General features: G+C 42.1%; 1 protein-coding gene across 2 annotated transcripts in view; it reads right to left on the bottom strand.

Annotated features, from left to right (window-relative positions):
• The window catches only part of NT5DC2 (5'-nucleotidase domain containing 2), a 58,589-nt gene that overhangs the window by 8,060 nt on the left and 32,995 nt on the right, over positions 1-17,534 (bottom strand). For both annotated transcript variants that reach the window (XM_073352445.1, XM_073352446.1), the window contains exons 7-10: positions 14,149-14,209; positions 13,410-13,512; positions 12,676-12,777; positions 8,416-8,497 (exon numbers count right to left, since the gene is read on the bottom strand). In XM_073352445.1, the coding sequence (XP_073208546.1) occupies positions 8,416-8,497; positions 12,676-12,777; positions 13,410-13,512; positions 14,149-14,209 (348 nt within the window). The remainder of the gene's footprint in view (positions 1-8,415; positions 8,498-12,675; positions 12,778-13,409; positions 13,513-14,148; positions 14,210-17,534) is intronic.

Below are 17,534 nucleotides of genomic sequence, written 5' to 3'. Positions count from 1 at the left end.
CAAGCGAGTGCAACAAATATAAAGAGGATGGAGGGTGAGAACACGGTGTTAAAATCATATTGTTACATATGGAGATAACTTGGTTCCAAGACTATTTAAAAAACAAAGAAAAGATTTATATTAACCAACTGGAGCAGACTTTTCAAGTCAATCCATCTGTTACTGTACTATTTATTCTACAAATCTATCATCCATAAACCCCATTAACTTTTACCTAACTAGTGATGACAATGCCTGCAAAGCAGCCTATAAATTCTTCCCCATTCTCCACCCCTTCTTGCCCTGCAGTAGCCCCAGCAAACCGGGCACTTGGGTTGTGTGGCTTAATGCTCACTTGGTATTGAATGCCTATGGTACAGAAATAGGCCCTCCTCAGGAAATGCCTTGAGCCTTTATCATTACTACTCAATTATGTGTGTAGCAAAAATAACGTCTTTAACAAGCAGGTAAAGATCAATTGCCAGGACATGTACTGAAAGCCCATTTTCTCATCACTACTCCAAGTGGAAAAAAAAAAATCTAGCTTTAAGCGTTCTTCTTATGCAGAGATTGCTTACGACCAGTCCTGTATTTGACTGACTACAAATTCATGGCTTTTCATTCAGGGCTGCTGATGCCCAACAAGACAGTCTCCAACGTGCCAGAGAGGAAGCTGATTGGATGTCTAGCCCAAAAGCTGAAATAAGAGACTTTAAAACACAGCTGCAAAAGGTTTCAGAACTAACCAGCAGCATCCAGATCATTTTTGACTCTTCCCCTCCTCCCTCTCCCCCTGCCCTCAACCCTGAACAGTATTCGAGGAACTGGTGGCTGCAATGTAGAAAGGTTAGAGACCTTACAAAATGGTTTGGAAGTGCAAGGTGGTGCCATAGTGAAGAGGCATTACCAAACCACTACAATGGCTGGTTAGAATGTCAGTTTTGCCTTTGAACTTAACAGTTGCCTCTGGATATTGTCTCAAGGATTTTACGGTTTTCTGGGTAACGGCACCTTCAGACCCTGCCCTGCAATGCTCTAAGCACAGTCTGGTGTGGGGAAGTGAGATGGGAAAGGGAGAAGCATCAATACTGTAGAAACAGTGATCTGTGTGCTGTTTCCTGCTGGTTCAGGTAATGACCTGTGACTAGCTGCAGAAGACTGACCTAGCAGTCAGAAGAGACAACAATCCTGAGCAAAGTCACTGGTTGGGTGTGGGAGGAGAGAACACAGTCCTCTGCAACTCCTTCCCCTGGATGCTCAGGGGAAAAGCTATCAAGAAAACCTGCTCTCTTTCCATGTAGATGAAGTAGTTCTTCACCCACCCCTTTCCCTGGTTTCCATGGGATTGGGGAGCCACCTTTCCTCATGCTTGTGGGGAGGAAAGTCAGGAGATACTCAAGGCTTTGGGTGCACTCGCCCCTGGGGAGGGAAGGGTAAACATAGGCATCAGTCCCCTGGAAGCAGGAAGTCAGACCCTACAACAGCACTGAAGAGCATGATTTCTGAGAACACCAAAGAGTGAAATCACAAGGGGGGTGGGCTAGAGAAGGAGGAGGGGGAGAGGGAAACAGAATTAGTAGTCCAAGACACAGTAGGAGGGAGGAAGAGATCAAAACATTAATATAAAATGAACTCAGAACAGAGAATGATATTGGGGAAACCCAAGACGTTGCTTCAAATCCCATGTTATAAAAGGCTTATTTGACTTGTTTATCAAGGATCTATTGAAAAGAATCTCTCCTCCTCTCCCCCAATTGCTGTGCCAGACAATATTGTTTAATCCAGAATTGGGTGCATTAACAGCAAGGTTCAGGTAAGCATTTCAATCCCTTGAAAATTCAAAACCATCTAAGCATGTTCTGATACAACTAATTTAAATCCAAAACCAACCCAAAGAACACCCATATTCGTGGGCAGAAAGTCCGCAAACCAAAACGCTTTTGCAACTCAAGAGAAAAAAAAAATCCCCAGTGTCTGAACCTTTCCTAATGTCCATCTATACTCAGGAGGAGTACAAGGAGGTATGATTCCAGTTTCCCTTGAAAGTCACAAATCAAACTGGGCTTTTTAGAAAATAAGTAGCCAAATACACCCCCTTGCAGCAATGCTGACTCTCATGCCCGTTTAAACTGAAAGCTGGAATGAGCTACTCCTTGACCCAATATTAGATTCTTCCAGCAACACAATCTATTGCAGTAACAAAAACACAGGGAGCTACTGCCAAACTAATCAGCCATTTGGGCATCCTGTGTGCATATTGCACATATGCTGGACTGCCCTCCTGTCCCATAATCATCATCATCACAAAAACCTGACCCAGCCCTATGCCACAGCATGAGCAATACTGGAGGCCTTGAGTAATAATCCTGTTGTACACTGCTCCAAGAGTCTCAAAATGCTTTGCAGATTATTAAAAGCTCACAGCAGCCCCATTAGGGAGTTACACCTATCTCCTAGAGGGAGAACAGAAGTTGAATGACTTGCCCAAAGTCATTTCCAGCACTAGCAAGGCAGCCCAGTGGTCCAGACTTTCAGTTTGCTATTGTAACTGCAAAACAGTGCTTCAGGCACATTAAAGCCGGTCAAGAATTTAGAAATGCAACTTGGTATAGTACATTTCTAACCCTAAATCCTGCTCATGCTGTGCTTGGGAGCGCCCTTGGAACACCTTGCTTTTGGCAGCTTTGCGACCTACTGCATCCTCAACCAATGGCTCCTAGCTGGCTGACAATGCTACTTTAAAGCCCTAGACCTAAGGTCACCCACTTCTTGGGAAATTCTGCACCAATATTAAATATTCTGTGCATAATATTTTAAAACTCCGCAAATTTTGTCAAAAATAACACTACATAATCATCCCAGTTTCAATTACTTTGGTAATTTATTTCAATACCTGTCAGCAAGTATGTCTAACACAAACACAAAAATTCCCTCAGGAGTAGAGAGTTAAAGAAACCCCTATGACAACTCAGTTCCTTTTTCTCTCTACCCCTTCTTCCCCCTAGAGCCCAGCTGGGGGGCCAGACACCCACAATCCTTCCCCTCCCACAGCCAATACACCTGAACCCGCTAATCCCCAGAGCCCAGCCACGAGGCCCCAAAAGCCCAGATACCCATCCCTCCGAGAGCCCAGTCACGGGCCACCCCCTTGCCCAAATACCCCCACCCCTTTCTCCCGCCCGCCCCCCGAGCCCAACCGTGCCCCCCCCCAGCCCAGACACCCACCCACCCCTTCCCCTCAGAGCCCAGGGACCCAGAGGGAGAAATAGCACGATGCTGGGCCCCATGCTTATGTGGAGTTTCCTGGGCACCACAGTCTCCTTCCCCCTGGATGTGTAGGGAACTGCAGCTGCTGGGATCCCTCTAGCTCCTTCCCCAGCCCCCTTGGCAGTGTCTTCTATGTGCAAGCTGGGTTGTGCCAGGTCCAGCAAGACCATAGTGGGAGCCAGCAGCACTGCAGCCCATTTCTGTGAGGGAAGAAATTCCACACGCACAATGTTAATTTCTTCAAAATTCTGCATTGCACAATGGTGCAGAATTCCCCCAGGAGTAAGGGTCCCAGCTACACTAGAGACCATATTGCTATCTATGAATTACCCAGACAGTTTTACTCCTCTGGGACATTGCAGATCATGAAGCCAAGGACAAGACGTGAGAGCACTGGGGACAGTTGAGGGGGATCTGGCTGTAGAAAGAAACTCTCAGACAAGAGATTCAATTAATCTATACTCATCTTTAGGAAATGCTGCAAAAGCTTCCTCTTTGAAAAAGATTTTCTGCCATAATCAGAAGGACACTCACAGTATCAACCATCCTCCCTCCACCAAAACACCCCCACACCTTTCCCTGAGCAAAGTTTTCTATAACCTAGAAAAGACGACAAACACTGCATGAATCCTGCCAGGGACTACGCTATTGCCAATCTACATTATGTGAAAGGTACTCAGATATAGTGATGGGTGGCAGTATAAAACTCAAAGATTGATAACTGAAGACATGGGTTAGTAAAAAGCAAGCAAGCAGACTTAGGCTGCAAAATACCTTTAGCAACTACCTAGTAAGGGAAGGGTAGTGAGGAAGGTTTGATTTGCAGAAATGAGAAAACAGGAAGCAGTGGGGTAGAAAGATCCTCTGTCATGGCACTGGAAGACGAAGGGGGCAGCAATTCCACGACATGAGTCAACTGTCATGCCACCTGCCTGCAAGGATCTTGGTAAGCAAACTACCACTGCACTAGCTTCCAAGAGCAAGAAAATTGCACTGACTAGTCTCCTCACTACACCACTGCCAGTTAGCCATTGCATGTGCATATAGCTACACTGACAACTCCACTAAATCCCTGGCATTTGTCCAGTCACAGGAAATGGCCAATTACTCAAAATTTAGAACTGTACAGCAATTTGCAATCAACATTTCAGTTTATTTTCTCAGAGCTACAATTCACTGCAAGAGTGACATTTGTACTTTTCCATGGAGTTTGTACATTTCTTCAGGCAGCCCATGATCTACTGTATGTTGCTAGGAGTCTGCTATTTCTGTGGTTAGCCTGTAACCACCAGTTCACAGAAGGCAGGAAATAGTGCTTACTCTGGGAACTTGCAGGAAGCTGTATTTTAAGTGTAAATTGTATTTAAATTGCCATGCTACTAACCAGAAGAAATCAGCCGCCATTCTGCAGTTACCCCTGGGAGTGGACTGATCAGCCAACAGTTTTCTCCATAGCTCATTTTCTGAGACTGATCATTTATACTGTTCATTGTTAAAGCTTTATTTTGGCTTTCCAACTTTTATTAATGAAGGCTAGAAATTAGTTTACAATTCCTGCACTGGGCTCTCACATTGCCAGTGTCACTTCTCACTCACTAACATGGCCTCCAGAGAAAGCAAAGAAAGGCCAATTCTAATTGAAGTTTAGTTTCAAAAGTAAGTGACAGATTAGACACAGTCAGGTGCTTTTCAGCCCTTTCTGTGAATTTCCTAATCTGCTGAGTAGAGAAAAATTGAGGGGTTTGCTCTCTTTAGAATTAATCCTAAAAGACAAGACATGAGCAGCAGCAGTCCTCAGGATCAAGGCATAGGAAGGGCTGAGTGTACCTATTTACACAGGAGGGGTATATAGCATTGCCTGGGAAATGGATTAGACAGACAGACAATCATGCAAACCTCAAATCTTGCCGCACTTGACCATTATGTCAGTCTGGTTCTGAATAAAGAAAGGGATGCCAGTTTTCCCTGCCCACCTACTTTTCTTTAAGTGCTCATACACATGTGCAATGCTTTGCAGAGAGTAACCAATCAGTCCTCACAATATCCTCATTAGGAAGGGAACTCTCTCGTTATCTAGAGGGAGAGCATTTTGGAAAACAACAACAAACAGCAACAACAGTATTTAGGGTGCCAAGTACTTGGTCAGCACAGGCATCTGATTTTCAACTAGGTAAAGAAGAAATCTGCAATCGCGTTGCATGAGTCACATACAGACAGGGATAACAAGGCAAACTGTTTTAATCATGCTGTTAGGTATCAACACTAGAGCTTTGCAAAAGCTATACAGCATCATCAGGATGCAAGACGACGTGCTTTGTTCTATCTGAGACAGGGTTTTTATAGGGTGGACACCCTTTTCATAGGAAGATGGTCTTGTAGACCACATCCCTTCTTATCCATGCAAAGGCCATCTTTTACTACTTGCAAACAGACAACACCACAGCTAGTGTAAACAACTTACCAGAAAATAGAAAAATACTTTAAATTAATTTTTGACAGACTACTATGCATGAAATAATGAGAGTAAGCACCTCAGTACGCTATCGATAATAGTCCATGGACCAGAGCATGAGAACCCCCAACTTGGAAGATTCTTGTAAATGTAGGATTTACGAATACTACTTGGATTAAAAGATCTCAAAGCAATTCACAAGTCATTCTCACAACATGCCTATGAGGTAGGAACTCAATTTCTGGCTCTCCTATGGGACTGTGTGAGATCTTAGGAAAGTCAGGAATCTTTATATTTGTAACCACATGTAAGATTGAGTTAATACCTACCTCAGAGGCAATTACCTTCTCCTTGAGTAGCAAAAGACGCAATGTGTAAAATATAATCCATTCTGCAGGAGGATAAATGCTCCCCTTCTCAGTTACACTGAAACAAGCCTTTTTCATCTAAAGTAGCTGAGCAGGGTCTGTTTCTAGGTAATTACAGAGTTTGATAATTGGGTCCGGTGTCTCAGCCCCTGAGCTACACAAGAAGTCCATAGGGAAAGCAAGCTCAGTTGTATACTTTTCTGGACACGTAACCTGGATAACAAACTGGATCAGAGATGTGGACAGAGACTTTTCTGCCAGGTAGTATTTTTGTGTAACTTAAGTTTTGGGCCAGGCTAACAATAATCTCTCTAATACAGGGCTAGATATTTTTAAGCCATTTTATGATACTGTTTCTGCAAGACAGCTAACAAAATACTTGTATTTAACATACTTTGATCAGAGTCTCAGAGCTATGTCAGTCATCAACAGGAGCCTTAAAGAGAAGCTGTCCTTTGACCTCAGACGAGGGTAATGGCTTTGGGTACAAGGTCTCTGAAATGAAGGGTTTGAATCTTGCTCCCCCAAAGCAGGTCTGCACAAGCTCCCAATCACCCTTGTAAGCACCATTGGGACATCTGGGAGAATTCAGTAACTGGTAAAGTTATGAATTAATTTTGCTGCCTAAGAAAGCTAAGGGAACAATAATGGAGACTATCAGACACTCCCACTAAGTTGTCTCGAAAATTCCAGTTACAAAAAGGCAAATCTTTATTTTAAAGTGTTACAAAGAAGGTTACAAGATTAAGCAGAGAACACTATTGACTATTCATACAAACTGCTTATTACCAGAATAACCTTAACCCATTATTAACTATTAAATGCTCTACTGAAATTAATTATTGGAATCAAAAACAAATATTTTCCAGTTCTCCTTTCTTCCTGTGCAAGGAAAGCAAATGAAGTCAAAATCTGCTTGCAGTTACCTTGGAAATAATAGCAGAATCTAATTCACAAGCCTGCTGCTAAAGCAAGTAGACATAGCTGTTACTGATCTTTGCCCAAATTCCTCCATATTGACTACTAGGGAGGGTAAGTGTTAAGATATAGCAGTGATGGAAAGCTTTTGGCCTGTGCAATAAGAGTATCAGAACTGAGACACATACAAGTAGAACTTGTCACTGAGGTCCAACACCTAAGATTAAAAATCTTGTCAAATCAACAGGGAGCCATGCCCTTAAAGGGGCTTTTTTGCCATCACTCCCATCCTGTACTACAGAACATGGGACATAAGTCTGCAATATTTAAAAACTGGAAGACAAATGAAATGCAACAGTCACTCAAATACACAAATGGCCACATTCTCCTGTTACATTAACACAACTGCATTGACTGAAATGAGTTTGTGTCAGTATAACCAAGAGAAGAATTTCTCTCTGAAGAATGCATGAAGTACACCGTCTATTGAAGAACAGAGCAACATCCAACTTTGGTACATTCATGAAACAGAACAAAGACAGCTTTTTATTTATTTGCTATCTTAGATATTTGTTTCACTTATTGCTGTTCAAGGAGAAACTAATACATGAGAAATAGGGAAAGATGAAAGAATTTCTGATGTTCTTGGGGGAAGTCTACACACAGAAAGTGCACTGGTTTAATTAAATCAGTGTACCTTCTGTATGTGGACTCTCTTGTACAACTAGTTATATCAGTTCAGTTTGCATCTGTTAAGTGCACAGGCACAAGCTAAACTGATATAAACCAAATTTAAACTGATTTAAGAAAGTCTCCATATAAAGTTACATTGGTTTAACTAAATAGTTAAGTAACGAAAGATGTGACTTTTTAATAAGTACAACTGTGTTTAGACTAGGCCTTACAGTTGCAAGGGTCTTAATCAGACCTATTATCCCTAGAACAGAAGAATCCCAGTTTTAAAGATCTGAAGCATAATAGCAGAGATCTGACAGATGTACTGGAGGTTCTGAAAGCATCTGAGAGTGGAGGTGAGGGAAAGGGATAGGATGAGTCTTCAACACCATTGGAATCTTCAGGGTGAGAGAGAAAAAAAAAATAAGGAATGGAAGATGCTATCTGTAACATTAGAAACCAGTGTGTGTGGATTCTGACCCATGCCACGTGCCCTCTTGCCCTTGTCACGTAACTGAGACCAAGACTCCCTTTCCAGCACTCTTGTGTTTCACACCCCATTACACCAGTCACCCCAAATATGCAGATGAGCTATTTTTCATATCACCAAGACTGTACAGCTTTTCTGCTTAAAAGAAGGGAAAAAACTTTCACCAGGCTTTCCCAGGAACTTCGAAGAACATAGGAATTATATTAGTCCCCATGATTTTAGAGGTAATGAGCAAAGGAAATACAAGGCTTTATATTTTTATTTACCTGTTTGTAGATCTTTCCCTTTTCTAGTTTGTTTATTTTGTCCCATTGGAGTGAGCCTTTGTCATCCAATTTTCTAAAAGGTCTAAAAAGGAAACGGGGGAGCAAGAGTTAAGTAACTCACATTTTTCCAATGGCCATACACAGCTGTAAATCATATCATGAAGCTCCTAAATTAATGTTATGTAACTTGTACAGAGTGAATTTTAAGCAAAAAAAGTGACCTTTAGCTTCCTCTTCTCATGAGGATAAAATCTAGTTCTAGTCTATTAAAGTTTTTGTATTAACCCTCCCTACACTACCACAAACACCTGAAAGGTCTGTATTGCTTTTGAGGGACCAGGAAAACAAATACTACAGTCAGTCAGTCTTTTGCCCAAACGTGTTCCTACCCTGGCTGCTATCTCGTTTTTGAGGCAAAACACACCCCATTACATACTACACTACTAGGGAATCTCAGAAGAGGGAAAAGCAGCTCTTGTAGCAGCAGAAACTGGGGGCTGGTGGAATGGGGATGTAGCCTCCTTTCCTAACAGTATCTTGGCCATGATACAACCTAGAAGTGGAAGAGACTCCTCTGTGTGCCATCTTGCTGGTATCCCATCAGTGTAGGAGTGGTCTCTGTTGTATAGTTTCTGTCCTAGTGTTGTGACTAAAAAGCAACAGGGATGCTAGCCATTTCCTTGAGAGATGGTTCCACAGTGTAATACAGCTCATGACCAGCAAGCTCTTCCTGATATGCAGCCTGTGTTTTCTTTCACCCTATTAACCCTTATTATATGACTTGCTGCTCTGCTAACAGTCCATCTCATTTTGGGGTATGTGCCCTTCAAATATTTGTAGGGTTATGTCTCCCACAACCTCACTTAGTCATTTAGCCAAATTCTACTTAAGATTAATTCATTCTCTCATAAATCATGCATATCTGGCTCCATTTAAACTTTATCTTACAATTTATAGCACTAAGGCATTGGTATTCAAAAACCCCAAGGTCTACATGTTGTACCTAGATACCAAGACAAGCTGTAAATCTTTCTCATCATAATGTAGATTAGTCACCTCCTCATGCCTGAAACGAAGGGAGGTGCCCACCTCTGAGTGGATGTTAGGTTCCTAATAATGAGGAAGGCTGACTTGAGATTAAATAAATGAAAAAATAAACATTCTGATGCCGCTTTCCTACGCTATTAGGAGCTTATGGATGTGAGGGGGGGAAATAAGGAAAACTAGTTTTATCTAGTGTGCATATTCCAAGATACTGTACCAAGAATGCTTGTAACCCTCAGCCTTTCAGAGTACTCTCACTTTCTGATCCTGTTTTGGTAGGTTACTTATTATTAGGATTTATACAAAAAAACAAAAGGGGGCATCTAACCAGAGCGGTCATAAAATTACAGACACAAAATTATACCATCCACAGAACAAACTCCCCTCTCCCACACATAGTAAAGCTTTGAAAGAAATTCAAACAGCATTCATTATTTAACATGGTTTATAATGATGTACAGAAAACAGAATATGAAATAAGATATAAAGGTTTAGCGCTACATAATAAGGAGCAGCATAGTAAGAACAGGACTATTATTCACTATTTGCACAGAATCAAATACTAGGTACTGGAGATAGGCCTGGGACCGTGTCCCCATACCTAAGAGTTTCCAAACCAAGGATGATTAGAGATGGAGAAACATTATTAAAAACAGTAGTAAATTTAAGAGTTCTCTGAGAGAACAAGTGTGCCTAACACCAAGATATGGTTATTTAGATCTTTTGATAATTATTCAAACAATAGCATTATTTATACATAGCATTGTCTGCTAACCAGTTGGTTCAACACAACTGTGAATTGTGCAGTATTTTATGTAAATTATAGTGGTGCCCCCTAGTGCTGCCCTGGAACAAATGAACTGGTTGTGACAAACTCAGTGTTTATATGCAGAGGTCTCGTATTAAAAATAATAATAATAAAAATATTTAAGTTGAAAGCATTCACTGAAAGTTACAGGAATGTTAGAAGGTAGAAGTTAACTCTCTCCAATGTGCTACTGTTTCTGCAGATCTGTAGCATAAGTGGTCTTTGGTGGGTCATAGAATCATAGAATATCAGGGTTGGAAGGGACCCCAGAAGGTCATCTAGTCCAACCCCCTGCTCAAAGCAGGACCAATTCCCAGTTAAATCATCCCAGCCAGGGCTTTGTCAAGCCTGACCTTAAAAACCTCTAAGGAAGGAGATTCTACCACCTCCCTAGGTAACGCATTCCAGTGTTTCACCACCCTCTTAGTGAAAAAGTTTTTCCTAATATCCAATTTAAACCTCCCCCACTGCAACTTGAGACCATTACTCCTCGTTCTGTCATCTGCTACCATTGAGAACAGTCTAGAGCCATCCTCTTTGGAACCCCCTTTCAGGTAGTTGAAAGCAGCTATCAAATCCCCCCTCATTCTTCTCTTCTGCAGGCTAAACAATCCCAGCTCCCTCAGCCTCTCCTCATAACTCATGTGTTCCAGTCCCCTAATCATTTTTGTTGCCCTTCGCTGGACTCTCTCCAATTTATCCACATCCTTCTTGAAGTGTGGGGCCCAAAACTGGACACAGTACTCCAGATGAGGCCTCACCAATGTCGAATAGAGGGGAACGATCACGTCCCTCGATCTGCTCGCTATGCCCCTACTTATACATCCCAAAATGCCATTGGCCTTCTTGGCAACAAGGGCACACTGCTGACTCATATCCAGCTTCTCGTCCACTGTCACCCCTAGGTCCTTTTCTGCAGAACTGCTGCCTAGTCATTCGGTCCCTAGTCTGTAGCTGTGCATTGGGTTCTTCCGTCCTAAGTGCAGGACCCTGCACTTATCCTTATTGAACCTCATCAGATTCCTTTTGGCCCAATCTTCCAATTGGTCTAGGTCCTTCTGTATCCTATCCCTCCCCTCCAGCGTATCTACCACTCCTCCCAGTTTAGTATCATCCGCAAATTTGCTGAGAGTGCAATCCACACCATCCTCCAGATCATTTATGAAGATATTGAATAAAACCGGCCCCAGGACCGACCCTTGGGGCACTCCACTTGATACCGGCTGCCAACTAGACATGGAGCCATTGATCACTACCCGTTGAGCCTGACAATTTAGCCAGCTTTCTACCCACCTTATAGTGCATTCATCCAGCCCATACTTCCTTAACTTGCTGACAAGAATACTATGGGAGACCGTGTCAAAAGCTTTGCTAAAGTCAAGAAACAAGTAAGCAGTCAGTAAGCAGCATTGTATGGCCATGTCACAGGATGAATGGCTCTCAGGGAACATGGGTCCTCCCCCACCAGACATACTTTGTGCACTTCCCCAGGTGGAGAAAATGAGCAAAGTACATGACAGGCAGGCCTTGAGTGGGCTGGAGGAAGGAGACAAGACAGATGCCTGTGGAGAGCTAGAGGGGAGACTCCAAGTAGGAAACCCAGGGAGAATCAGCATTCAGTACAGACACATAAGGAGCACAAGAAGGGAGCTCAAGGGCTGCTAGGAGACTGCAGAGCCTAGGAAGAGCTACAAGTTGAGCTCAGAGGGCAAGCTGAAGGTTGTTTTGAAGTCTGAAAGAGAAGACCGATCCTCAGAAAAGAAGGGCTCTGCTCAGCTTGAAACTGGGGTGGAAGACTTTGTTCTGGACTTGGATTTTTTTTTTTTTATGACTTAGCTAGAAGGCCAAGTCACCACAGCAACCAAACCAGGATGGACAATTGGGAGAGCCACATACAGATTGAAAGTACCAAGTAACCACCCAACTTAAGTTACTTTGCCATTTGTTGGAAGGCTTGTTAAGTGCAGTAGGGGGAAAAAAATTGGCACCTTCACAAGTTATACAATGTCCAGGCATATTCAGCTTTCATACAAAAGCATTCTGCTACTCTGTTCCTTTCCATTTCTTCTTCTGTATCATAAAACCTCTGATTTTACTTTGTTAATGTCCCAAATTTAGGAACAAATTCTGCTTAGGATTTCAATAGAATTTTTTATTAACTGAGGAATATATTTGCCCTAATAGATGCTAATGAATATCAGGAAGCAGGAGACCCAATTCTGCACCAGGCTTAGAATTTATGATCTAATACACACACACACACACACACGCACGCTCCCATAAGAGGGTGGATGGTTTTTATAACAACATTTTTGAGATGGGTGGAGGGAGAAAACAAAGAAATGTTGGCTTCTGAAAAGTTCTACAAGCCACCATGCAGCAGTGCAACACGCTACAATGGAACATACTTGCGTCTGTCAGTGAAAAAGGTGGGTTTATCAGCTTGCACAATGACCATGTCAAAGAGGTCCCGCCAGTTCTTGCCAACCATGTGTTTCATTCCTTTATCTCTGCAAACAGATGGAAAGGTTAATATTCCAAGTAATCCCCTCTCTGGCATACACAACCCAGAGTAAAATCCATAAAAAGCTTTTTTCAATTGGGCTTAAAACTTTTTTTAATGTAATAAACCTTGAAGCGCAGAGACTTCAAAAACCTTCTGACTCCATTTGACTGTACATAGGAGTTGCACACCAGTTGTTGATCATTAACTTACTCCTACCATGACCTAAGGAATTCTCCCTCTACCCTACCCTCAAAGCTCAGCAGCTGTCCACACAACTCTGTGCCTTCAGGAAGCAGAGCAAGTCTGCTGGCTCAGGAGATATTGTTCTGTTGGTATCAGTAGTAAAAATGATGGCAAAATAATACTGGCCAGTCACAGCCCCAAAAGAAAGTCAGAACAGCTCCTCCCTCAAAGACAAAAGAACTCTTGTGTGGTATGTGTGTTTAATAATCTTTTACCACAAGCCACTGCTCTCTTCCCCCACATTGAATAGCATTCCACTGAAACATCCCATTAAAAATAGCCAGTTTACTGTCTTCAAATCCTCATTGAGGAAAATAGGCCCCAAATCCCACAGTCTAATGCATGCAACTATAACCATTAATTCATATTATTTTTGTAATAGAGGATACTCACACAAAGCTGAAGGGGCTGTTTGTAATAAGGAAGAGTTTCTTGTTAAGGTTAACCAGTCTGTTTAGGACAGCATAAGTTTCATCCCCATGAAGAATGTATTTCTCTATTTTTAAAAAAAAAGTCCGTATCACCTTTTACTATCAATTTTTTCCACCCGCATATTGGTAAACATTTTGCCAGAGGGTTTTTAAAAAGGTTACATATGACATCGTCTGGAATGCAGAGGCCCATACTCTTGGGTACACAGCATTATAATTATTGAAATAATAAGCAAGATGAATAGAGCATCACAGCAACAACAAAATAAAAAGCTAGCTTTACGTACTAGAAGAGTTTGCCACCCCCATACACAACTGAGTGAACGTGCTTTTGGGAGGCAGGTAAATGTGAGAAGGCTCCCTGTATGTGAAGAGACAAGATGAACAATTACAGTGTCATAGGGCTGACTATATTGTGGGGGGAAAAAAGAGCTCATCTACAATAGCTATGGCATGAAAGGACTGTTCTTTTCTTTGTAAAGCATCCTTGGTCAGTACCAAAATACCTCTTTCAACTCCTTGGATAGCTTTAAGCATAAGCTATGAACATGACCTTACTGTATCTTGCTATTATCACTATCACTATCATTTCTAGTCTGGTGATGTACTGTAAAACCAATAATCCATTTACACATGTAAACATTCAATAAAATATGCATTAGCACTGAAAATTAAGAACAATGGATTTAAACTTAACTGACCCATGTCCTTCTCAATCCATTTGTACATCATTCCTTTCACGTGCACATCTTTAATGGCATCCTAAAAAAGCGGAAAACAGCTTTCAGTTTTAAATCTGGCATTAACGGGACTATTTTCTACTGCCTCAAATGCAACCTTGTTGTCAAGATGGATCAACAGAACAACAACGCATCTGCTTCATTTGCTGCAAGGACAAAGAGCTAAGAGGACAATAAGCCAAGGACATTCTGCAAGGGGATTCACTATTATAAGTATAAACAACTACATTTATGAATTTGAACATGGTGGGGAGAGAACAAAAAACTTGGTTTTATTCCAGCCAATGGAAATAAAGACATGAACTGTAATTACCATAATGTGTTTCAGAGGGGTGCCCATGTTAGTTGTTTTTGTTGATACAGACAAGGAGTCCTTGTGGCACCTTAGAGACTAAAATTTATTTGGGCATAAGTTTTCAGATGCATCTGACGAAGTGGGTTATAGCCCACGAAAGCTTATGCCCAAATAAATGTATTAGTCTTCAAGGTGCCACAAGAACTCCTCGTTGTTTTTGCAATTAATATGTTTACATAAACAATGAAAGTCTAAATTAAATTATGCTTTGGGCAACTCGATTGATCCTGAAATAATGACCACCTGGCTTTGAGTCCCAAGCAGGGTCTGGGAGTGCTCCGTAAAGGCAACACAAAAAACCCTATGGAAAGAAGTGATCACAGTTATCAGGCTTGGTACACCACTGTTCCTTCGCAGGGTCTCTGGGAGTACACCCTTCCAGATGTCAGGCTTCAAGCCTCATCTCTCCTGGGGTGGAATTCTGCAGTTTACCTATTCTCAGACCAGGTTATAGCCCCTGGGTACCAAATCATGACTAAATTCAGCAGGATGGAACGGATGGAACCAGCCAACTCCTCTGCAACTGTGGATTTGAGGCTGACTTATCTGTCTCACTGTATTACCTTTCCTGGTTGGCCCTCAACAGCCCCTTTCAGCCTCTGTGACTGAGCCCTGGTCGACACTACAAACTTATGTTGGTATAACTAAGTCGCTAAGGGGAGTGGAAAAACCACACCCAGAGGGGCACGGTTATACCCGCTGAACTCCTGACATAAACAGGAGGGCTTCTCCCCAACATATCTACCACCTCTCAGGGAGGTGAAGTACCTATGCCAAGGGTACGTAGCATCTTCACCAAGTGTAGACAAGACCTTACTCTATTCATTACCTATGCTGATGGGAGTAGGTGTACATAGTGTCTACAGTGAAGTGCTGCAGATGAACCACTGTAGCATTTTAAATGAAGATGTAACCACAGAGTTTAATAGAGCCAGAGAGTTTAAGGCCTGAAGGGAACATTTAGTTTGAGGCAGAACTTCAATTTTAACCTGTTCTGTGCAGGTGTCTGTGTCAAGATTTAGGGGGTGTTGGAATGACACTGTTCTTCAAGCCATCTACCAAAAAAATTCTCCCTATATAAACAAGGATCATTTAAAAAAATATATTGATCTGCCTATGTGTCTCTCTTTCATTATATATAATAAGGTGAGGAAGCCCAAATGGTGCACAGGTCCTGGTCTCTTTCATACATATAGGAAAGAGACAGATACCCATGCACTATTTGGACCTCTCCAACCAAGAATCCCGACATCCCCCCATCTACTAAGGCTTGCAAGCTACACACATTTGTTCCAAGAGCGTCACTCCTTAAATCAGCTCATTTTCAGATTGTGTTTGTTAAATTTGTTTTACTTCTGTTTTTCAAAGCCAACACCAAATTCGGAGGGGGGGGTGGGGAGAAGGAGAGCGAGTGAGTGAGTTACAGACACTTTTCATTTGTAACGGTTTGGAGTTATATAGAAGTTAAAGTTTTTCCTAGGGAGCTTAAACTGGACATTTTTAGATCAGACACGTTCCATCATACCACATGTTGTACCCCTTCACTGCAGATTCCTATATCAGGGTCTACAATAATTTTAAACGTTTATATGCAGCAGCAGCTGCTTACCAGGTTCCTTTGTGGTGGTGGCAGAGCTGATGTTCAGCAGCCGCTCGAAGGCCATTTAATTGCTTGCTGACGGAGGACCAGCATTGAAGATTTGAACTGCACATCGGGACATGTTTAATAAATTGCGCTTAAGACTTTCAACATTTGGCGTTCAGAGATAAAAATCTGGTTAAACCCTAAAAACCGATGCCCCATGTCATTCACCAGTAGATCGGTCTACTGGATTAAGAGGCACAGGTACCAAACTGTGATGGAGTTATCACCACAAGTGCAAGCTCCTGTGCAGAAAAAAAATCTCTCTTCTGATGGCCTACCATTGGTGACGCAAGCAGACAACAGTAAGTACTTATGTGCCAAATCTACATTCATAGTGGAGAAAAGAATGGGGGTTTGCTAGGCTCCTTGGTCAGACTCCTTAGCCCACACAAATAAAAAGAGAGCCCAAATTTATATTGCAGCTGGAACCTTGAAAACCCTGGGAGATGCCACGTGATGTTAGAAAAGCTCTCTGAAGGATGGCACAGTCAACAAACAGTTATGCCCTTCGTCCCCCAGTACCAAGATTGCAGATCAACCTGAGCCTGTGAACAAATTGCTCACTTGCTTTAATCCCTGTGGCAACCAGTTAATATTTGACCTTTCAACCAGTACAGAGTGCCCAGCTTCATATTAAAGACAACAGCAGGTCTTTGAGAAGTGCCCCAAGATAACTGTGAATGTTTAGATTGCCCATGATAAATGTTTCTTGCCCACTAACAGCACCAGTTAGGATAAGTGTTGCCAACATGAGCCTGATCCTAAAAATACCTTTTAGTTCACTGAAAAAGATTTCCTGCAAGGGTGGAGGAGGAGCTGCCAGTTTGTTTCCAAAGCTATTCCCAAAGTATGGTATGTGCATCGTTATTCTGAGAATGCTCAGTTCTAGGAGTTGGCAACAGAGTGGGAGGAGTTTTGTATTTATTTCTTCACAAGAACTTCTGTCCTACTTTGCTGAATAACATTCTGAACCATGCCTGGCAGATTCTTTGCCTTCCAAAACACAAGAATTAGCCTCAGGGAGTAGTTACACCAAACAGGTAAGGTTTTAAAGAAGTATATTTACCCTCATTAGTTCTCAAATCAGACAAGATTTCCCCGCTTTCCCCAATTCTGCACTCGCTGGACACCCATCAGAACACATCACAGCAGGCTGATTAATAATTATTGTGCTTTACATTTTCAGAATGCTGTGTAGGTATCAACCCACACAATGCACCCAGTGAGGTATATTCTGTAAGCATCCACTTTATACACATGAGAAACTGCAGAAGATAAAGTGAAGTAACTTGAGGCCAAAGAGCAAGCCAATGCAACAGCCAGGATTAGAATTTAAGAATCTGAAAG

Source organism: Lepidochelys kempii, chromosome 7, assembly GCF_965140265.1.
Source record: "Lepidochelys kempii isolate rLepKem1 chromosome 7, rLepKem1.hap2, whole genome shotgun sequence".
Classification (NCBI taxonomy): domain Eukaryota; kingdom Metazoa; phylum Chordata; order Testudines; family Cheloniidae; genus Lepidochelys; species Lepidochelys kempii.
The sequence above is the reverse complement of the archived record's forward strand: the minus strand, read 5'-3'. Positions and strand labels throughout refer to the sequence as shown.